This window comes from Mesoplodon bidens (genome assembly GCF_964165515.1).
Source record: "Mesoplodon bidens genome assembly, contig: HAP1_SCAFFOLD_696, whole genome shotgun sequence".
Lineage (NCBI taxonomy): Eukaryota > Metazoa > Chordata > Mammalia > Artiodactyla > Ziphiidae > Mesoplodon > Mesoplodon bidens.
This window is the reverse complement of record NW_027671433.1, coordinates 139,300-162,071: the sequence shown is the minus strand read 5'-3', so window position 1 is coordinate 162,071 and position 22,772 is coordinate 139,300. Positions and strand designations below refer to the sequence as shown.

Below are 22,772 nucleotides of genomic sequence, written 5' to 3'. Positions count from 1 at the left end.
TTTGTGGGTAGGGGATGATGTGTGGGGGAGGGGAAGCCTGCTGTGGTCCTGGGATCAGGGTTCAGTGCCTTACGGTGCCTGTGCCCCTGGGCTGTCACCTGCACAAGTGCTTCTCCGTTTCCATCCCCACCGAATCCTAACCCTGGCCTTCGGGGTGGGGTTGCGGGGTGCCAGACCCCCAAGCGAGCAGCTGTGCAGCGCAGCAGGAGGGAGGCCGCTGGCCCCCGCGCAGGCTCTCACCACGGAGCTGGGGCCGCGGCACCTGGGATCGGGAGAGACAGCACCTGCAGGGATTACTGCTGGGTCAGACCTGCAGCTGAAGGACGGAGGTCAGGCGTGACCAAGCACCTGCTGACCTGAGCGACCAGCAGCTGGAGGAGGTGGGACGAGCTGGCGGGCCCATGGGGAGTCACACCCAAGAAGACTCCGCCTCCCCTTGGCCTAGAGAATGGGGGACCCCGCCCCCTATGTCCCAGAGGATGGGGAGACCCCACCCCCCATGTCCCAGAAGATGGGGACCCCCGCACAGCCCAGAGAATGGGGGGACCCTGCTCTGTGGCCTCAGGCCCTGCCCGGCCCCTACTCCCGAGCCTCTGGCCTGTGTCCTGGCTGTGCCCTGAGGAGGGTCAGGTGACCCCAGAGACGGCAGCACCCAGGTGTCCGGGGAGTGGGGACAGACAGCGAAGCAGGGGCGCCACAGAGGGGCCGCGGCTCTGAGACTCTGTGCGAGGGTGGCCTCCCAGGGGGCGGGGGCGTGGGGACGGGATGGGGGGCTGGCCTCCCGTGGGGCTTGGGGCGCACGCTGGATGGCTGGTCGGTGGTGGACACGATGGTGGTGCCCACCAAAACGCCAGACCGGAAGCTCATCTTCGGCAGAGGGACCTTGGAGCGCCTGACAGGTGAGTCCAGCACACGTGTCCCCATCACCCTCCCAGAAACAGAGCAAGCATGGCCGTCCCTCTGGGCCTCACAGGAACTTGGATGAGACGGCAAAAGCCACCACGCCCGCGTGAGAATTCAAACGAGGCCCCAGGACACAGGCGGGACCTGTGAGAGTCGGGCGCACGCCAGCCCCGCGCCCCAGCCCAGCCCAGCCCACGCCCCGCCAGTGCCCGGCGGAGGGGGTCCTGCGTGTGACCCCTGCCTTCCATGGACCCCGACGTCCCCGCCCCAAACCCATGTCTAGCTCACAGCTCAGAGCCGGAGACGTGCCAAGGGGGGCGCTCACCGCCCATCTGTTGTCTAACGGGCACTCAGTCCCCGTGGGGTCACGGGACCCCCATGTGTGTGAGATCTACTCCCCTGACGAGGGACCCGGTCCGGTCCTCCCCGACCCACACTTGACAAATACTGTGCTCAGAGACTCGGGGTGTCCGGCGAACACGGCCAAAGTGCAGGGTCCCCAGACAGACATCGTGGGCATGCAGGCCTCTGAGAGGCCAACCTCTTTTCCTAGAGAAAATCAGAGGGTCCCCGGAAATCACCGCCGTCTTCCTGAATGCGGAGAGGATGGCTGCAGCCACCAAGGTACCTCAGAAGCTCGCTGTTTCCCGCCCACGGCGGCTGAGGGAGTGGGTCAGTGTCCCCGTGAGGACACAGGTCTCCACGGGCCTGGGGTCACCACAGGTCCCCTCCCTCGCACTCCATCTTCTAGAAAGAAGTGGAAGCCGCCTGGGGCGTGCGGGTGTTCGACCGATTCACGGTGGTTCTTAATATTTTCCGCTGCAGCGCCCGCACCGAGGAGGCCCGGCTGCAGGTGGCACTGGCCGAGCTCCCCCTGCTCAGGTACCTGCAGAGCCTGGGCTCGGGGCAGACGGAACCCTCCTTGGACCCCTTCTTGCTTTCCCTACCTGGAGTGTTGCCAGGGTGGTGAGGGTGGAATGTGGCCAGTGGGGACGTGGCCAAGCGGCACACCTACCAGGGCACGCGGCCCACAAGGAGCGCCACCCAGCAAGGGACCCTGCGTCCCCGCCCGTGAAGGCCCACGCGGCGGGGAGGTCCCGAGCGAGCCTGTTCTTCCTGTCTAGATGCCCACTCCCCACCCAGGGCTCTGTGCCAGCCTCCCACGGGCACGTGCCCCCGTCTCCTGCGCCGACCCATTTCCACGCCAGGTCCTGCCTGAAAAACCACGTTGCCCACCTGGGCGGCCGAGGGCGGGACTCCCGCAACGTCACGGGGTCAGGTACAGTGTCTGACGTCTTGTCACCGGGAGCTCAGAAGGGCGGGTGTCGTGGCCACCACCCCTACAAAGGGGACGACGTCCCTCAGAGGTCCTGCTGGGGCCTCGTCCGTGGTCACAGTCAAAGGAGGGTGTCAAGGTGTTTCCCTGGTGCGGCCGTAACGAAGGACCACGAACCGGTGCCTTAAAACCACAGACATTGATCCTCCGTGAGTCCCGCAGAGCAGATCAAGGAGTTACAGGGGCTGGTTCCTTCTGGAGGCTCCAGGGGAGGGTCCTTCCCGCCCCTTCCAGCTTCTGGGGGCTCCGGGCGTCCCTGGGCTCGTGGCCGCGTCCCTCCCGTCTCTGCCTCTATCTTCACGTGGCTTCTCCTCTGTGTCTCTCCTCTTCTGTCTCTTAGAAGGACCCTGTCATTGGACGTAGGGCCACCCTCCTCCAGGAGGACCTCATCTCAGACCCTTCCCTGCATCACACCTGCAGAGACCCTGTTTCTTTTTTTTTTTTTTTTTTTTTTTTTTTTTTTTTTTTTTTCTTTTTGCGGTATGTGGGCCTCTCACTGCTGTGGCCTCTCCCGTTGCGGAGCACAGGCTCTAGACGCGCAGGCCCAGCGGCCATGGCTCACGGGCCCAGCCGCTCCGCGGCATGTGGGATCCTCCCAGACCGGGGCACGAACCCGTATCCCCTGCATCGGCAGGCGGACTTCTCAACCACTGCGCCACCAGGGAGGCCCTACCCTGTTTCTTAATAAGGCCCCATTTGTAGGTCCTGGGGGTCAGGGTGTGGACACATCTTTGGGGCACCACTCAGCCCGCTGTGGGTATCATGGGGGCCCTTCTGAGGCTCTCCCCTTGGCCTCTTCCTCCTGGGTAAAGGGGAGCCCAGGTGACCTCAGAGGGCAGAAGTGCCAGGCCGCCTCGCGCTGGGCAGAGCTGTCTCAGGACAGAAGGTGTGGGGGCCAAGTGTACAGGGGAGCAGGCTGGGATGGGGAGGGGGGTCCCTGCAGCCCCAAGAGGGAGCCTGTCCACGTCCCCCGCAGGCACCCCCGTGTCTCTTGCGCCTTTCGTGTCTGCCCACTGACATCTTGCCATCTTGCATGTTTCTAGGAGAGTCTTTCCTGCAGGGGCAGCAGCGCCTCCTGAAAGATAAGGAAGCGAAGATTCGGAAGGCCCTGGACAGACTCCGCCGGAAGAGGCTTCTCCTGGGCCCGCAGCGGAGGCGGCGGGAGATCCCTGTGGTCTCCGTGGTGGGCTACACAAACTGCGGTGAGGAGTGGGCCCGCCGGGGCTGGGCGGGGTGCGCTAGGAGAACCCGCTTGCCGACCCGGCGAGACTGGGTGCTCGCGGAGGGCTATAGCCCCCGGTGAGGAGGATGGGACTCGGGCCCCATCCCTGGGCGTCTCGGGGGCGACGCGGCCCCCGTGTGACTGCTGTGCGCTGACGTCCCTCTCAGTGGATGTCCTCCAGACTCTGAGAACGACGAAGTGGGGACAGTTGTAAGTCCGTTGACAGTGGGCAGGATCTTCCAGGGATCAGAGTGAGAGCCGGATTGTGTGGTAAGCGTGTGTTTAGCTTTGTAAGAAACTGCCAGACCATCCTCCAACGTGGCCGTACCATCTTGCGTCCCTCCCAGCGATGCGTGGGGGGGGGGTGCTGCACATGCTTGTCGGCATTTCGTGTTGTCAGGATTGTGGATTCCGGCTGTTCTGATAGGTGTGTGGTGGTGCCTCATTGCTGTTTTAGTTTGCATTTCCCTGATGACAGAGGACGTGGAGCATCTTGTCACACGCTCATTTGCCATCAGTATATCTTTTTGGTGAGGTGTCTGTTACGGCCTCTGGCCCACGTTGTAGTAGGTTGTTTCCTTATTGCTGAACTTTAAGAATTGTTTTTATATTTTGGATACCAGTGCTTATGGAGGCGTGTTTTGCACGTATTTTCTCCCAGGTCTGTGGCTTAACTTCTCAGTCCGCTGATGACGTCTTTGCAGAGCAGGCGTGTTTAATTTTCCGTGTTGTCATATGCTCAGACTCCGGGATCCTTTCTCTGCCGAGTCCAGTCTACCAGCAGGCCCATGAGAGGCGCTCGTCATTTCTGCCAGAGCGCTTGTGATCTCTAGCAGGTCTTTTTGGTTCTTTCTCGGGATTTCCACCTCTGCTTGCCTTGCCCATCCGTCCTTGCATGCTGTCTACTAAATCCATCAGGGCCCTTGGCACGTTCATCATAGTTGTTGTAAATTCCTGGTCCAGTAATTCCAGCATCCCTGGCACGTCTGGTTCTCACGCTTGCTGTGTCTCTTCGGGTTGCCTTTTGGTGCGCCTGGTAATTTTTTCTCGATAGCTGGACGTGATGCACGAGGTGAAAGGAACTGCTGTAAGTGGACCTTTGTGGGGAGGGGCTGATGTGTGGGGGAGGGGAAGCCTGCTGTGGTCCTGGGATCAGGGTTCAGTGCCTTACGGTGCCTGTGCCCCTGGGCTGTCACCTGCACAAGTGCTTCTCCGTTTCCATCCCCACCGAATCCTAACCCTGGCCTTCGGGGTGGGGTTGCGGGGTGCCAGACCCCCAAGCGAGCAGCTGTGCAGCGCAGCAGGAGGGAGGCCGCTGGCCCCCGCGCAGGCTCTCACCACGGAGCTGGGGCCGCGGCACCTGGGATCGGGAGAGACAGCACCTGCAGGGATTACTGCTGGGTCAGACCTGCAGCTGAAGGACGGAGGTCAGGCGTGACCAAGCACCTGCTGACCTGAGCGACCAGCAGCTGGAGGAGGTGGGACGAGCTGGCGGGCCCATGGGGAGTCACACCCAAGAAGACTCCGCCTCCCCTTGGCCTAGAGAATGGGGGACCCCGCCCCCTATGTCCCAGAGGATGGGGAGACCCCACCCCCCATGTCCCAGAAGATGGGGACCCCCGCACAGCCCAGAGAATGGGGGGACCCTGCTCTGTGGCCTCAGGCCCTGCCCGGCCCCTACTCCCGAGCCTCTGGCCTGTGTCCTGGCTGTGCCCTGAGGAGGGTCAGGTGACCCCAGAGACGGCAGCACCCAGGTGTCCGGGGAGTGGGGACAGACAGCGAAGCAGGGGCGCCACAGAGGGGCCGCGGCTCTGAGACTCTGTGCGAGGGTGGCCTCCCAGGGGGCGGGGGCGTGGGGACGGGATGGGGGGCTGGCCTCCCGTGGGGCTTGGGGCGCACGCTGGATGGCTGGTCGGTGGTGGACACGATGGTGGTGCCCACCAAAACGCCAGACCGGAAGCTCATCTTCGGCAGAGGGACCTTGGAGCGCCTGACAGGTGAGTCCAGCACACGTGTCCCCATCACCCTCCCAGAAACAGAGCAAGCATGGCCGTCCCTCTGGGCCTCACAGGAACTTGGATGAGACGGCAAAAGCCACCACGCCCGCGTGAGAATTCAAACGAGGCCCCAGGACACAGGCGGGACCTGTGAGAGTCGGGCGCACGCCAGCCCCGCGCCCCAGCCCAGCCCAGCCCACGCCCCGCCAGTGCCCGGCGGAGGGGGTCCTGCGTGTGACCCCTGCCTTCCATGGACCCCGACGTCCCCGCCCCAAACCCATGTCTAGCTCACAGCTCAGAGCCGGAGACGTGCCAAGGGGGGCGCTCACCGCCCATCTGTTGTCTAACGGGCACTCAGTCCCCGTGGGGTCACGGGACCCCCATGTGTGTGAGATCTACTCCCCTGACGAGGGACCCGGTCCGGTCCTCCCCGACCCACACTTGACAAATACTGTGCTCAGAGGCTCGGGGTGTCCGGCGAACACGGCCAAAGTGCAGGGTCCCCAGACAGACATCGTGGGCATGCAGGCCTCTGAGAGGCCAACCTCTTTTCCTAGAGAAAATCAGAGGGTCCCCGGAAATCACCGCCGTCTTCCTGAATGCGGAGAGGATGGCTGCAGCCACCAAGGTACCTCAGAAGCTCGCTGTTTCCCGCCCACGGCGGCTGAGGGAGTGGGTCAGTGTCCCCGTGAGGACACAGGTCTCCACGGGCCTGGGGTCACCACAGGTCCCCTCCCTCGCACTCCATCTTCTAGAAAGAAGTGGAAGCCGCCTGGGGCGTGCGGGTGTTCGACCGATTCACGGTGGTTCTTAATATTTTCCGCTGCAGCGCCCGCACCGAGGAGGCCCGGCTGCAGGTGGCACTGGCCGAGCTCCCCCTGCTCAGGTACCTGCAGAGCCTGGGCTCGGGGCAGACGGAACCCTCCTTGGACCCCTTCTTGCTTTCCCTACCTGGAGTGTTGCCAGGGTGGTGAGGGTGGAATGTGGCCAGTGGGGACGTGGCCAAGCGGCACACCTACCAGGGCACGCGGCCCACAAGGAGCGCCACCCAGCAAGGGACCCTGCGTCCCCGCCCGTGAAGGCCCACGCGGCGGGGAGGTCCCGAGCGAGCCTGTTCTTCCTGTCTAGATGCCCACTCCCCACCCAGGGCTCTGTGCCAGCCTCCCACGGGCACGTGCCCCCGTCTCCTGCGCCGACCCATTTCCACGCCAGGTCCTGCCTGAAAAACCACGTTGCCCACCTGGGCGGCCGAGGGCGGGACTCCCGCAACGTCACGGGGTCAGGTACAGTGTCTGACGTCTTGTCACCGGGAGCTCAGAAGGGCGGGTGTCGTGGCCACCACCCCTACAAAGGGGACGACGTCCCTCAGAGGTCCTGCTGGGGCCTCGTCCGTGGTCACAGTCAAAGGAGGGTGTCAAGGTGTTTCCCTGGTGCGGCCGTAACGAAGGACCACGAACCGGTGCCTTAAAACCACAGACATTGATCCTCCGTGAGTCCCGCAGAGCAGATCAAGGAGTTACAGGGGCTGGTTCCTTCTGGAGGCTCCAGGGGAGGGTCCTTCCCGCCCCTTCCAGCTTCTGGGGGCTCCGGGCGTCCCTGGGCTCGTGGCCGCGTCCCTCCCGTCTCTGCCTCTATCTTCACGTGGCTTCTCCTCTGTGTCTCTCCTCTTCTGTCTCTTAGAAGGACCCTGTCATTGGACGTAGGGCCACCCTCCTCCAGGAGGGCCTCATCTCAGACCCTTCCCTGCATCACACCTGCAGAGACCCTGTTTCTTAATAAGGCCCCATTTGTAGGTCCTGGGGGTCAGGGTGTGGACACATCTTTGGGGCACCACTCAGCCCGCTGTGGGTATCATGGGGGCCCTTCTGAGGCTCTCCCCTTGGCCTCTTCCTCCTGGGTAAAGGGGAGCCCAGGTGACCTCAGAGGGCAGAAGTGCCAGGCCGCCTCGCGCTGGGCAGAGCTGTCTCAGGACAGAAGGTGTGGGGGCCAAGTGTACAGGGGAGCAGGCTGGGATGGGGAGGGGGGTCCCTGCAGCCCCAAGAGGGAGCCTGTCCACGTCCCCCGCAGGCACCCCCGTGTCTCTTGCGCCTTTCGTGTCTGCCCACTGACATCTTGCCATCTTGCATGTTTCTAGGAGAGTCTTTCCTGCAGGGGCAGCAGCGCCTCCTGAAAGATAAGGAAGCGAAGATTCGGAAGGCCCTGGACAGACTCCGCCGGAAGAGGCTTCTCCTGGGCCCGCAGCGGAGGCGGCGGGAGATCCCTGTGGTCTCCGTGGTGGGCTACACAAACTGCGGTGAGGAGTGGGCCCGCCGGGGCTGGGCGGGGTGCGCTAGGAGAACCCGCTTGCCGACCCGGCGAGACTGGGTGCTCGCGGAGGGCTATAGCCCCCGGTGAGGAGGATGGGACTCGGGCCCCATCCCTGGGCGTCTCGGGGGCGACGCGGCCCCCGTGTGACTGCTGTGCGCTGACGTCCCTCTCAGTGGATGTCCTCCAGACTCTGAGAACGACGAAGTGGGGACAGTTGTAAGTCCGTTGACAGTGGGCAGGATCTTCCAGGGATCAGAGTGAGAGCCGGATTGTGTGGTAAGCGTGTGTTTAGCTTTGTAAGAAACTGCCAGACCATCCTCCAACGTGGCCGTACCATCTTGCGTCCCTCCCAGCGATGCGTGGGGGGGGGGTGCTGCACATGCTTGTCGGCATTTCGTGTTGTCAGGATTGTGGATTCCGGCTGTTCTGATAGGTGTGTGGTGGTGCCTCATTGCTGTTTTAGTTTGCATTTCCCTGATGACAGAGGACGTGGAGCATCTTGTCACACGCTCATTTGCCATCAGTATATCTTTTTGGTGAGGTGTCTGTTACGGCCTCTGGCCCACGTTGTAGTAGGTTGTTTCCTTATTGCTGAACTTTAAGAATTGTTTTTATATTTTGGATACCAGTGCTTATGGATGCGTGTTTTGCACGTATTTTCTCCCAGGTCTGTGGCTTAACTTCTCAGTCCGCTGATGACGTCTTTGCAGAGCAGGCGTGTTTAATTTTCCGTGTTGTCATATGCTCAGACTCCGGGATCCTTTCTCTGCCGAGTCCAGTCTACCAGCAGGCCCATGAGAGGCGCTCGTCATTTCTGCCAGAGCGCTTGTGATCTCTAGCAGGTCTTTTTGGTTCTTTCTCGGGATTTCCACCTCTGCTTGCCTTGCCCATCCGTCCTTGCATGCTGTCTACTAAATCCATCAGGGCCCTTGGCACGTTCATCATAGTTGTTGTAAATTCCTGGTCCAGTAATTCCAGCATCCCTGGCACGTCTGGTTCTCACGCTTGCTGTGTCTCTTCGGGTTGCCTTTTGGTGCGCCTGGTAATTTTTTCTCGATAGCTGGACGTGATGCACGAGGTGAAAGGAACTGCTGTAAGTGGACCTTTGTGGGGAGGGGCTGATGTGTGGGGGAGGGGAAGCCTGCTGTGGTCCTGGGATCAGGGTTCAGTGCCTTACGGTGCCTGTGCCCCTGGGCTGTCACCTGCACAAGTGCTTCTCCGTTTCCATCCCCACCGAATCCTAACCCTGGCCTTCGGGGTGGGGTTGCGGGGTGCCAGACCCCCAAGCGAGCAGCTGTGCAGCGCAGCAGGAGGGAGGCCGCTGGCCCCCGCGCAGGCTCTCACCACGGAGCTGGGGCCGCGGCACCTGGGATCGGGAGAGACAGCACCTGCAGGGATTACTGCTGGGTCAGACCTGCAGCTGAAGGACGGAGGTCAGGCGTGACCAAGCACCTGCTGACCTGAGCGACCAGCAGCTGGAGGAGGTGGGACGAGCTGGCGGGCCCATGGGGAGTCACACCCAAGAAGACTCCGCCTCCCCTTGGCCTAGAGAATGGGGGACCCCGCCCCCTATGTCCCAGAGGATGGGGAGACCCCACCCCCCATGTCCCAGAAGATGGGGACCCCCGCACAGCCCAGAGAATGGGGGGACCCTGCTCTGTGGCCTCAGGCCCTGCCCGGCCCCTACTCCCGAGCCTCTGGCCTGTGTCCTGGCTGTGCCCTGAGGAGGGTCAGGTGACCCCAGAGACGGCAGCACCCAGGTGTCCGGGGAGTGGGGACAGACAGCGAAGCAGGGGCGCCACAGAGGGGCCGCGGCTCTGAGACTCTGTGCGAGGGTGGCCTCCCAGGGGGCGGGGGCGTGGGGACGGGATGGGGGGCTGGCCTCCCGTGGGGCTTGGGGCGCACGCTGGATGGCTGGTCGGTGGTGGACACGATGGTGGTGCCCACCAAAACGCCAGACCGGAAGCTCATCTTCGGCAGAGGGACCTTGGAGCGCCTGACAGGTGAGTCCAGCACACGTGTCCCCATCACCCTCCCAGAAACAGAGCAAGCATGGCCGTCCCTCTGGGCCTCACAGGAACTTGGATGAGACGGCAAAAGCCACCACGCCCGCGTGAGAATTCAAACGAGGCCCCAGGACACAGGCGGGACCTGTGAGAGTCGGGCGCACGCCAGCCCCGCGCCCCAGCCCAGCCCAGCCCACGCCCCGCCAGTGCCCGGCGGAGGGGGTCCTGCGTGTGACCCCTGCCTTCCATGGACCCCGACGTCCCCGCCCCAAACCCATGTCTAGCTCACAGCTCAGAGCCGGAGACGTGCCAAGGGGGGCGCTCACCGCCCATCTGTTGTCTAACGGGCACTCAGTCCCCGTGGGGTCACGGGACCCCCATGTGTGTGAGATCTACTCCCCTGACGAGGGACCCGGTCCGGTCCTCCCCGACCCACACTTGACAAATACTGTGCTCAGAGGCTCGGGGTGTCCGGCGAACACGGCCAAAGTGCAGGGTCCCCAGACAGACATCGTGGGCATGCAGGCCTCTGAGAGGCCAACCTCTTTTCCTAGAGAAAATCAGAGGGTCCCCGGAAATCACCGCCGTCTTCCTGAATGCGGAGAGGATGGCTGCAGCCACCAAGGTACCTCAGAAGCTCGCTGTTTCCCGCCCACGGCGGCTGAGGGAGTGGGTCAGTGTCCCCGTGAGGACACAGGTCTCCACGGGCCTGGGGTCACCACAGGTCCCCTCCCTCGCACTCCATCTTCTAGAAAGAAGTGGAAGCCGCCTGGGGCGTGCGGGTGTTCGACCGATTCACGGTGGTTCTTAATATTTTCCGCTGCAGCGCCCGCACCGAGGAGGCCCGGCTGCAGGTGGCACTGGCCGAGCTCCCCCTGCTCAGGTACCTGCAGAGCCTGGGCTCGGGGCAGACGGAACCCTCCTTGGACCCCTTCTTGCTTTCCCTACCTGGAGTGTTGCCAGGGTGGTGAGGGTGGAATGTGGCCAGTGGGGACGTGGCCAAGCGGCACACCTACCAGGGCACGCGGCCCACAAGGAGCGCCACCCAGCAAGGGACCCTGCGTCCCCGCCCGTGAAGGCCCACGCGGCGGGGAGGTCCCGAGCGAGCCTGTTCTTCCTGTCTAGATGCCCACTCCCCACCCAGGGCTCTGTGCCAGCCTCCCACGGGCACGTGCCCCCGTCTCCTGCGCCGACCCATTTCCACGCCAGGTCCTGCCTGAAAAACCACGTTGCCCACCTGGGCGGCCGAGGGCGGGACTCCCGCAACGTCACGGGGTCAGGTACAGTGTCTGACGTCTTGTCACCGGGAGCTCAGAAGGGCGGGTGTCGTGGCCACCACCCCTACAAAGGGGACGACGTCCCTCAGAGGTCCTGCTGGGGCCTCGTCCGTGGTCACAGTCAAAGGAGGGTGTCAAGGTGTTTCCCTGGTGCGGCCGTAACGAAGGACCACGAACCGGTGCCTTAAAACCACAGACATTGATCCTCCGTGAGTCCCGCAGAGCAGATCAAGGAGTTACAGGGGCTGGTTCCTTCTGGAGGCTCCAGGGGAGGGTCCTTCCCGCCCCTTCCAGCTTCTGGGGGCTCCGGGCGTCCCTGGGCTCGTGGCCGCGTCCCTCCCGTCTCTGCCTCTATCTTCACGTGGCTTCTCCTCTGTGTCTCTCCTCTTCTGTCTCTTAGAAGGACCCTGTCATTGGACGTAGGGCCACCCTCCTCCAGGAGGGCCTCATCTCAGACCCTTCCCTGCATCACACCTGCAGAGACCCTGTTTCTTAATAAGGCCCCATTTGTAGGTCCTGGGGGTCAGGGTGTGGACACATCTTTGGGGCACCACTCAGCCCGCTGTGGGTATCATGGGGGCCCTTCTGAGGCTCTCCCCTTGGCCTCTTCCTCCTGGGTAAAGGGGAGCCCAGGTGACCTCAGAGGGCAGAAGTGCCAGGCCGCCTCGCGCTGGGCAGAGCTGTCTCAGGACAGAAGGTGTGGGGGCCAAGTGTACAGGGGAGCAGGCTGGGATGGGGAGGGGGGTCCCTGCAGCCCCAAGAGGGAGCCTGTCCACGTCCCCCGCAGGCACCCCCGTGTCTCTTGCGCCTTTCGTGTCTGCCCACTGACATCTTGCCATCTTGCATGTTTCTAGGAGAGTCTTTCCTGCAGGGGCAGCAGCGCCTCCTGAAAGATAAGGAAGCGAAGATTCGGAAGGCCCTGGACAGACTCCGCCGGAAGAGGCTTCTCCTGGGCCCGCAGCGGAGGCGGCGGGAGATCCCTGTGGTCTCCGTGGTGGGCTACACAAACTGCGGTGAGGAGTGGGCCCGCCGGGGCTGGGCGGGGTGCGCTAGGAGAACCCGCTTGCCGACCCGGCGAGACTGGGTGCTCGCGGAGGGCTATAGCCCCCGGTGAGGAGGATGGGACTCGGGCCCCATCCCTGGGCGTCTCGGGGGCGACGCGGCCCCCGTGTGACTGCTGTGCGCTGACGTCCCTCTCAGTGGATGTCCTCCAGACTCTGAGAACGACGAAGTGGGGACAGTTGTAAGTCCGTTGACAGTGGGCAGGATCTTCCAGGGATCAGAGTGAGAGCCGGATTGTGTGGTAAGCGTGTGTTTAGCTTTGTAAGAAACTGCCAGACCATCCTCCAACGTGGCCGTACCATCTTGCGTCCCTCCCAGCGATGCGTGGGGGGGGGGTGCTGCACATGCTTGTCGGCATTTCGTGTTGTCAGGATTGTGGATTCCGGCTGTTCTGATAGGTGTGTGGTGGTGCCTCATTGCTGTTTTAGTTTGCATTTCCCTGATGACAGAGGACGTGGAGCATCTTGTCACACGCTCATTTGCCATCAGTATATCTTTTTGGTGAGGTGTCTGTTACGGCCTCTGGCCCACGTTGTAGTAGGTTGTTTCCTTATTGCTGAACTTTAAGAATTGTTTTTATATTTTGGATACCAGTGCTTATGGATGCGTGTTTTGCACGTATTTTCTCCCAGGTCTGTGGCTTAACTTCTCAGTCCGCTGATGACGTCTTTGCAGAGCAGGCGTGTTTAATTTTCCGTGTTGTCATATGCTCAGACTCCGGGATCCTTTCTCTGCCGAGTCCAGTCTACCAGCAGGCCCATGAGAGGCGCTCGTCATTTCTGCCAGAGCGCTTGTGATCTCTAGCAGGTCTTTTTGGTTCTTTCTCGGGATTTCCACCTCTGCTTGCCTTGCCCATCCGTCCTTGCATGCTGTCTACTAAATCCATCAGGGCCCTTGGCACGTTCATCATAGTTGTTGTAAATTCCTGGTCCAGTAATTCCAGCATCCCTGGCACGTCTGGTTCTCACGCTTGCTGTGTCTCTTCGGGTTGCCTTTTGGTGCGCCTGGTAATTTTTTCTCGATAGCTGGACGTGATGCACGAGGTGAAAGGAACTGCTGTAAGTGGACCTTTGTGGGGAGGGGCTGATGTGTGGGGGAGGGGAAGCCTGCTGTGGTCCTGGGATCAGGGTTCAGTGCCTTACGGTGCCTGTGCCCCTGGGCTGTCACCTGCACAAGTGCTTCTCCGTTTCCATCCCCACCGAATCCTAACCCTGGCCTTCGGGGTGGGGTTGCGGGGTGCCAGACCCCCAAGCGAGCAGCTGTGCAGCGCAGCAGGAGGGAGGCCGCTGGCCCCCGCGCAGGCTCTCACCACGGAGCTGGGGCCGCGGCACCTGGGATCGGGAGAGACAGCACCTGCAGGGATTACTGCTGGGTCAGACCTGCAGCTGAAGGACGGAGGTCAGGCGTGACCAAGCACCTGCTGACCTGAGCGACCAGCAGCTGGAGGAGGTGGGACGAGCTGGCGGGCCCATGGGGAGTCACACCCAAGAAGACTCCGCCTCCCCTTGGCCTAGAGAATGGGGGACCCCGCCCCCTATGTCCCAGAGGATGGGGAGACCCCACCCCCCATGTCCCAGAAGATGGGGACCCCCGCACAGCCCAGAGAATGGGGGGACCCTGCTCTGTGGCCTCAGGCCCTGCCCGGCCCCTACTCCCGAGCCTCTGGCCTGTGTCCTGGCTGTGCCCTGAGGAGGGTCAGGTGACCCCAGAGACGGCAGCACCCAGGTGTCCGGGGAGTGGGGACAGACAGCGAAGCAGGGGCGCCACAGAGGGGCCGCGGCTCTGAGACTCTGTGCGAGGGTGGCCTCCCAGGGGGCGGGGGCGTGGGGACGGGATGGGGGGCTGGCCTCCCGTGGGGCTTGGGGCGCACGCTGGATGGCTGGTCGGTGGTGGACACGATGGTGGTGCCCACCAAAACGCCAGACCGGAAGCTCATCTTCGGCAGAGGGACCTTGGAGCGCCTGACAGGTGAGTCCAGCACACGTGTCCCCATCACCCTCCCAGAAACAGAGCAAGCATGGCCGTCCCTCTGGGCCTCACAGGAACTTGGATGAGACGGCAAAAGCCACCACGCCCGCGTGAGAATTCAAACGAGGCCCCAGGACACAGGCGGGACCTGTGAGAGTCGGGCGCACGCCAGCCCCGCGCCCCAGCCCAGCCCAGCCCACGCCCCGCCAGTGCCCGGCGGAGGGGGTCCTGCGTGTGACCCCTGCCTTCCATGGACCCCGACGTCCCCGCCCCAAACCCATGTCTAGCTCACAGCTCAGAGCCGGAGACGTGCCAAGGGGGGCGCTCACCGCCCATCTGTTGTCTAACGGGCACTCAGTCCCCGTGGGGTCACGGGACCCCCATGTGTGTGAGATCTACTCCCCTGACGAGGGACCCGGTCCGGTCCTCCCCGACCCACACTTGACAAATACTGTGCTCAGAGGCTCGGGGTGTCCGGCGAACACGGCCAAAGTGCAGGGTCCCCAGACAGACATCGTGGGCATGCAGGCCTCTGAGAGGCCAACCTCTTTTCCTAGAGAAAATCAGAGGGTCCCCGGAAATCACCGCCGTCTTCCTGAATGCGGAGAGGATGGCTGCAGCCACCAAGGTACCTCAGAAGCTCGCTGTTTCCCGCCCACGGCGGCTGAGGGAGTGGGTCAGTGTCCCCGTGAGGACACAGGTCTCCACGGGCCTGGGGTCACCACAGGTCCCCTCCCTCGCACTCCATCTTCTAGAAAGAAGTGGAAGCCGCCTGGGGCGTGCGGGTGTTCGACCGATTCACGGTGGTTCTTAATATTTTCCGCTGCAGCGCCCGCACCGAGGAGGCCCGGCTGCAGGTGGCACTGGCCGAGCTCCCCCTGCTCAGGTACCTGCAGAGCCTGGGCTCGGGGCAGACGGAACCCTCCTTGGACCCCTTCTTGCTTTCCCTACCTGGAGTGTTGCCAGGGTGGTGAGGGTGGAATGTGGCCAGTGGGGACGTGGCCAAGCGGCACACCTACCAGGGCACGCGGCCCACAAGGAGCGCCACCCAGCAAGGGACCCTGCGTCCCCGCCCGTGAAGGCCCACGCGGCGGGGAGGTCCCGAGCGAGCCTGTTCTTCCTGTCTAGATGCCCACTCCCCACCCAGGGCTCTGTGCCAGCCTCCCACGGGCACGTGCCCCCGTCTCCTGCGCCGACCCATTTCCACGCCAGGTCCTGCCTGAAAAACCACGTTGCCCACCTGGGCGGCCGAGGGCGGGACTCCCGCAACGTCACGGGGTCAGGTACAGTGTCTGACGTCTTGTCACCGGGAGCTCAGAAGGGCGGGTGTCGTGGCCACCACCCCTACAAAGGGGACGACGTCCCTCAGAGGTCCTGCTGGGGCCTCGTCCGTGGTCACAGTCAAAGGAGGGTGTCAAGGTGTTTCCCTGGTGCGGCCGTAACGAAGGACCACGAACCGGTGCCTTAAAACCACAGACATTGATCCTCCGTGAGTCCCGCAGAGCAGATCAAGGAGTTACAGGGGCTGGTTCCTTCTGGAGGCTCCAGGGGAGGGTCCTTCCCGCCCCTTCCAGCTTCTGGGGGCTCCGGGCGTCCCTGGGCTCGTGGCCGCGTCCCTCCCGTCTCTGCCTCTATCTTCACGTGGCTTCTCCTCTGTGTCTCTCCTCTTCTGTCTCTTAGAAGGACCCTGTCATTGGACGTAGGGCCACCCTCCTCCAGGAGGACCTCATCTCAGACCCTTCCCTGCATCACACCTGCAGAGACCCTGTTTCTTAATAAGGCCCCATTTGTAGGTCCTGGGGGTCAGGGTGTGGACACATCTTTGGGGCACCACTCAGCCCGCTGTGGGTATCATGGGGGCCCTTCTGAGGCTCTCCCCTTGGCCTCTTCCTCCTGGGTAAAGGGGAGCCCAGGTGACCTCAGAGGGCAGAAGTGCCAGGCCGCCTCGCGCTGGGCAGAGCTGTCTCAGGACAGAAGGTGTGGGGGCCAAGTGTACAGGGGAGCAGGCTGGGATGGGGAGGGGGGTCCCTGCAGCCCCAAGAGGGAGCCTGTCCACGTCCCCCGCAGGCACCCCCGTGTCTCTTGCGCCTTTCGTGTCTGCCCACTGACATCTTGCCATCTTGCATGTTTCTAGGAGAGTCTTTCCTGCAGGGGCAGCAGCGCCTCCTGAAAGATAAGGAAGCGAAGATTCGGAAGGCCCTGGACAGACTCCGCCGGAAGAGGCTTCTCCTGGGCCCGCAGCGGAGGCGGCGGGAGATCCCTGTGGTCTCCGTGGTGGGCTACACAAACTGCGGTGAGGAGTGGGCCCGCTGGGGCTGGGCGGGGTGCGCTAGGAGAACCCGCTTGCCGACCCGGCGAGACTGGGTGCTCGCGGAGGGCTATAGCCCCCGGTGAGGAGGATGGGACTCGGGCCCCATCCCTGGGCGTCTCGGGGGCGACGCGGCCCCCGTGTGACTGCTGTGCGCTGACGTCCCTCTCAGTGGATGTCCTCCAGACTCTGAGAACGACGAAGTGGGGACAGTTGTAAGTCCGTTGACAGTGGGCAGGATCTTCCAGGGATCAGAGTGAGAGCCGGATTGTGTGGTAAGCGTGTGTTTAGCTTTGTAAGAAACTGCCAGACCATCCTCCAACGTGGCCGTACCATCTTGCGTCCCTCCCAGCGATGCGTGGGGGGGGGGTGCTGCACATGCTTGTCGGCATTTCGTGTTGTCAGGATTGTGGATTTCGGCTGTTCTGATAGGTGTGTGGTGGTGCCTCATTGCTGTTTTAGTTTGCATTTCCCTGATGACAGAGGACGTGGAGCATCTTGTCACACGCTCATTTGCCATCAGTATATCTTTTTGGTGAGGTGTCTGTTACGGCCTCTGGCCCACGTTGTAGTAGGTTGTTTCCTTATTGCTGAACTTTAAGAATTGTTTTTATATTTTGGATACCAGTGCTTATGGATGCGTGTTTTGCACGTATTTTCTCCCAGGTCTGTGGCTTAACTTCTCAGTCCGCTGATGACGTCTTTGCAGAGCAGGCGTGTTTAATTTTCCGTGTTGTCATATGCTCAGACTCCGGGATCCTTTCTCTGCCGAGTCCAGTCTACCAGCAGGCCCATGAGAGGCGCTCGTCATTTCTGCCAGAGCGCTTGTGATCTCTAGCAGGTCTTTTTGGTTCTTTCTCGGGATTTCCACCTCTGCTTGCCTTGCCCATCCGTCCTTGCATGCTGTCTACTAAATCCATCAGGGCCCTTGGCACGTTCATCATAGTTGTTGTAAATTCCTGGTCCAGTAATTCCAGCATCCCTGGCACGTCTGGTTCTCACGCTTGCTGTGTCTCTTCGGGTTGCCTTTTGGTGCGCCTGGTAATTTTTTCTCGATAGCTGGACGTGATGCACGAGGTGAAAGGAACTGCTGTAAGTGGACCTTTGTGGGTAGGGGATGATGTGTGGGGGAGGGGAAGCCTGCTGTGGTCCTGGGATCAGGGTTCAGTGCCTTACGGTGCCTGTGCCCCTGGGCTGTCACCTGCACAAGTGCTTCTCCGTTTCCATCCCCACCGAATCCTAACCCTGGCCTTCGGGGTGGGGTTGCGGGGTGCCAGACCCCCAAGCGAGCAGCTGTGCAGCGCAGCAGGAGGGAGGCCGCTGGCCCCCGCGCAGGCTCTCACCACGGAGCTGGGGCCGCGGCACCTGGGATCGGGAGAGACAGCACCTGCAGGGATTACTGCTGGGTCAGACCTGCAGCTGAAGGACGGAGGTCAGGCGTGACCAAGCACCTGCTGACCTGAGCGACCAGCAGCTGGAGGAGGTGGGACGAGCTGGCGGGCCCATGGGGAGTCACACCCAAGAAGACTCCGCCTCCCCTTGGCCTAGAGAATGGGGGACCCCGCCCCCTATGTCCCAGAGGATGGGGAGACCCCACCCCCCATGTCCCAGAAGATGGGGACCCCCGCACAGCCCAGAGAATGGGGGGACCCTGCTCTGTGGCCTCAGGCCCTGCCCGGCCCCTACTCCCGAGCCTCTGGCCTGTGTCCTGGCTGTGCCCTGAGGAGGGTCAGGTGACCCCAGAGACGGCAGCACCCAGGTGTCCGGGGAGTGGGGACAGACAGCGAAGCAGGGGCGCCACAGAGGGGCCGCGGCTCTGAGACTCTGTGCGAGGGTGGCCTCCCAGGGGGCGGGGGCGTGGGGACGGGATGGGGGGCTGGCCTCCCGTGGGGCTTGGGGCGCACGCTGGATGGCTGGTCGGTGGTGGACACGATGGTGGTGCCCACCAAAACGCCAGACCGGAAGCTCATCTTCGGCAGAGGGACCTTGGAGCGCCTGACAGGTGAGTCCAGCACACGTGTCCCCATCACCCTCCCAGAAACAGAGCAAGCATGGCCGTCCCTCTGGGCCTCACAGGAACTTGGATGAGACGGCAAAAGCCACCACGCCCGCGTGAGAATTCAAACGAGGCCCCAGGACACAGGCGGGACCTGTGAGAGTCGGGCGCACGCCAGCCCCGCGCCCCAGCCCAGCCCAGCCCACGCCCTGCCAGTGCCCGGCGGAGGGGGTCCTGCGTGTGACCCCTGCCTTCCATGGACCCCGACGTCCCCGCCCCAAACCCATGTCTAGCTCACAGCTCAGAGCCGGAGACGTGCCAAGGGGGGCGCTCACCGCCCATCTGTTGTCTAACGGGCACTCAGTCCCCGTGGGGTCACGGGACCCCCATGTGTGTGAGATCTACTCCCCTGACGAGGGACCCGGTCCGGTCCTCCCCGACCCACACTTGACAAATACTGTGCTCAGAGACTCGGGGTGTCCGGCGAACACGGCCAAAGTGCAGGGTCCCCAGACAGACATCGTGGGCATGCAGGCCTCTGAGAGGCCAGCCTCTTTTCCTAGAGAAAATCAGAGGGTCCCCGGAAATCACCGCCGTCTTCCTGAATGCGGAGAGGATGGCTGCAGCCACCAAGGTACCTCAGAAGCTCGCTGTTTCCCGCCCACGGCGGCTGAGGGAGTGGGTCAGTGTCCCCGTGAGGACACAGGTCTCCACGGGCCTGGGGTCACCACAGGTCCCCTCCCTCGCACTCCATCTTCTAGAAAGAACTGGAAGCCGCCTGGGGCGTGCGGGTGTTCGACCGATTCACGGTGGTTCTTCATATTTTCCGCTGCAGCGCCCGCACCGAGGAGGCCCGGCTGCAGGTGGCACTGGCCGAGCTCCCCCTGCTCAGGTACCTGCAGAGCCTGGGCTCGGGGCAGACGGAACCCTCCTTGGACCCCTTCTTGCTTTCCCTACCTGGAGTGTTGCCAGGGTGGTGAGGGTGGAATGTGGCCAGTGGGGACGTGGCCAAGCGGCACACCTACCAGGGCACGCGGCCCACAAGGAGCGCCACCCAGCAAGGGACCCTGCGTCCCCGCCCGTGAAGGCCCACGCGGCGGGGAGGTCCCGAGCGAGCCTGTTCTTCCTGTCTAGATGCCCACTCCCCACCCAGGGCTCTGTGCCAGCCTCCCACGGGCACGTGCCCCCGTCTCCTGCGCCGACCCATTTCCACGCCAGGTCCTGCCTGAAAAACCACGTTGCCCACCTGGGCGGCCGAGGGCGGGACTCCCGCAACGTCACGGGGTCAGGTACAGTGTCTGATGTCTTGTCACCGGGAGCTCAGAAGGGGGGCTGTCGTGGCCACCACCCCTACAAAGGGGACGACGTCCCTCAGAGGTCCTGCTGGGGCCTCGTCCGTGGTCACAGTCAAAGGAGGGTGTCAAGGTGTTTCCCTGGTGCGGCCGTAACGAAGGACCACGAACCGGTGCCTTAAAACCACAGACATTGATCCTCCGTGAGTCCTGCAGAGCAGATCAAGGAGTTACAGGGGCTGGTTCCTTCTGGAGGCTCCAGGGGAGGGTCCTTCCCGCCCCTTCCAGCTTCTGGGGGCTCCGGGCGTCCCTGGGCTCGTGGCCGCGTCCCTCCCGTCTCTGCCTCTATCTTCACGTGGCTTCTCCTCTGTGTCTCTCCTCTTCTGTCTCTTAGAAGGACCCTGTCATTGGACGTAGGGCCACCCTCCTCCAGGAGGACCTCATCTCAGACCCTTCCCTGCATCACACCTGCAGAGACCCTGTTTCTTAATAAGGCCCCATTTGTAGGTCCTGGGGGTCAGGGTGTGGACACATCTTTGGGGCACCACTCAGCCCGCTGTGGGTATCATGGGGGCCCTTCTGAGGCTCTCCCCTTGGCCTCTTCCTCCTGGGTAAAGGGGAGCCCAGGTGACCTCAGAGGGCAGAAGTGCCAGGCCGCCTCGCGCTGGGCAGAGCTGTCTCAGGACAGAAGGTGTGGGGGCCAAGTGTACAGGGGAGCAGGCTGGGATGGGGAGGGGGGTCCCTGCAGCCCCAAGAGGGAGCCTGTCCACGTCCCCCGCAGGCACCCCCGTGTCTCTTGCGCCTTTCGTGTCTGCCCACTGACATCTTGCCATCTTGCATGTTTCTAGGAGAGTCTTTCCTGCAGGGGCAGCAGCGCCTCCTGAAAGATAAGGAAGCGAAGATTCGGAAGGCCCTGGACAGACTCCGCCGGAAGAGGCTTCTCCTGGGCCTGCAGCGGAGGCGGCGGGAGATCCCTGTGGTCTCCGTGGTGGGCTACACAAACTGCGGTGAGGAGTGGGCCCGCCGGGGCTGGGCGGGGTGCGCTAGGAGAACCCGCTTGCCGACCCGGCGAGACTGGGTGCTCGCGGAGGGCTATAGCCCCCGGTGAGGAGGATGGGACTCGGGCCCCATCCCTGGGCGTCTCGGGGGCGACGCGGCCCCCGTGTGACTGCTGTGCGCTGACGCCCCTCTCAGTGGATGTCCTCCAGACTCTGAGAACGAGGAAGTGGGGACAGTTGTAAGTCCATTGACAGTGGGCAGGATCTTCCAGGGATCAGAGTGATTCAGGTGTCATCGAGGAAGACCTCACAGTCTGTTCTCAGCTTTGTCTGCACGAGCACATCAAGTGGACTCCCCGTGGGGGACAGAGTGCAGGGCGTCCTGTAGGGTCCCCGGTGCCCTGAGATAAGGGGAAAGCACCCAGTTCCCTGCACTGCGGGGACTCAGTGCACAGCGCTCGCTGGGCTGCCCTGAGGCCCCGCCCCGCCACGTGCTCGGGAAGCACCGCCATGCCGGGCCCGTCCCTGTATCAGGCGCTCACGGTCTGCGTCCAGAGGAGGGAGGGAATGTCCCACAGACGTGCACAGGAAGCTGTGGGGCATGCAGGCTTGAAAAGTCATAAATGTCTACAGGTAAAATCACCCATGCCGGGAAACCCCGACGGCCCCTCCTGGCCGCATCCTCAGAGGGCGGCGTGTCCTCTAACTGTCAGAGCATCCAGTGAGTGTCCGCTTGGTCCCGACTCTCACCGGCCGGGAGTTCGGGGCCCTTCACTGAGCAGCGGCGTCCAGGCTGCGCCCCGCCCTCCAGTGACTCGATGGCAGGACCCGTCACCACCTCCTGGTGGACCAGGCGTAGCCAGGGCGTGTCCCTGGGCTGGACGGTTACTGCTGGTGCCCCTGAGCCTGGGCTCAGTGGACAGTGTCCACGTTGTCAGGAAAGGCTGTGGAGGCGGGTGCTCTAGGGCCCCTCAGGTACACACAGCACTGTCTACACCCTCACTACCTATCTGCACACAGTGCACCCCCTACTCCACCATCCCCTCGTCTACACAGACATCACACCACAGCTCGGTTACTCCACGGTACCATCCCTCCGCCTGTGTGGACGCCTGCCCACCTCACATGCACGTCACCACTGTCTGTGTCTACGCCGTCTCTCCCTTGTACACCAGCACGCTTGCCCTGGCCCCGGTCCACTTTACCCTGAAGCCTAGACCGCGGCAGCTCAGTCCACGCACAGCCCGCGCAGCGTCCCACGGGTCCTGCACAGAGTTCCCAGCGCACAGACCTCCTGCCCCTGCCCACCCTCCAGCGGCATGTGGTCAGCGTGGGGCAGCCCCGAGGTCCACAGTGCTCACTGGGGGACCAGAGGGGTCTGACACGCACGGTCCCCTTGTGCCCCACGTGCAGGAAAGACCACGTTGATCATGGCGCTGACGGGGGACGCTGCCATCCAGCCCCGGGACCAGCTGTTTGCCACGCTGGACGTCACAGCGCACGCGGGGTGGCTGCCCTCCCGGGTGACCGTCATCTACGTGGACACCATTGGCTTCCTCTCGCAGCTGCCCCACAGCCTGGTCGAGTCCTTCTCGGCGACCCTGGAGGATGTGCGCCACTCGGTGAGTGTGGAGGGCCAGGTCGCCTCAAATACCCAGAAACGGGAGGCAGGTCCCCTCATCCCAACATCACGGGCCAGGGTCCCCTCATTACAACATCTAGGGAAAGGGTCCCCTCGTCACATCATCAACGGACAGGGTCCCCTAATCACAGCATCAAGAGACAGGGTCCCCTAATCACAACATCATGGGGCAGGGTTCCCTCATCGCAGCATCACGGGGCAGGGTCCCCTCATCACTGTATCAAGGGACAGAGTCCCTTCATCACAGCATCACTGGGAAGGGTCCCCTCATCACAGCATCATGGGACAGGGTCTCCTCAGCGCGGCAACCCTAAGGCAGGACCTGGGACCCCAGGGCTGCACTCGGACCATTAAGGCAGCGTTTGGGACTCCCGGGGCCGCCCTCGGACTTCCACCAAGGCAGGGTCTGGGACCCCTGGAGCCACACTCGGATCCACCAAGGCAGAGTTCAGGGTTCC

General features: G+C 63.0%; 1 protein-coding gene and 2 long non-coding RNA genes across 3 annotated transcripts in view; all 3 read left to right on the top strand.

Moving 5' to 3' along the window:
* The first annotated feature begins 3,221 nt into the window (after positions 1-3,221).
* On the top strand, positions 3,222-6,053 carry LOC308611408. The gene is made up of 3 exons (XR_014014894.1): positions 3,222-3,441; positions 3,629-3,731; positions 4,123-6,053. It is a non-coding gene; the product is annotated as an uncharacterized lncRNA (long non-coding RNA).
* A 10,098-nt stretch (positions 6,054-16,151) lies between these two features.
* Positions 16,152-17,489, top strand: LOC308611407. The gene is made up of 3 exons (XR_014014893.1): positions 16,152-16,371; positions 16,559-16,661; positions 17,053-17,489. It is a non-coding gene; the product is annotated as an uncharacterized lncRNA (long non-coding RNA).
* Positions 17,490-18,935: 1,446 nt separating this feature from the next.
* Positions 18,936-22,772, top strand: part of LOC308611406 (putative GTP-binding protein 6) — a 110,401-nt gene continuing 106,564 nt past the window's right edge. Inside the window, exons 1-6 of the mRNA XM_081260202.1 lie at positions 18,936-19,016; positions 19,144-19,274; positions 19,601-19,671; positions 20,523-20,681; positions 21,306-21,393; positions 22,086-22,294. Of these exons, the coding sequence (XP_081116328.1) occupies positions 18,999-19,016; positions 19,144-19,274; positions 19,601-19,671; positions 20,523-20,681; positions 21,306-21,393; positions 22,086-22,294 (676 nt within the window). The 5' untranslated portion in view covers positions 18,936-18,998. The remainder of the gene's footprint in view (positions 19,017-19,143; positions 19,275-19,600; positions 19,672-20,522; positions 20,682-21,305; positions 21,394-22,085; positions 22,295-22,772) is intronic.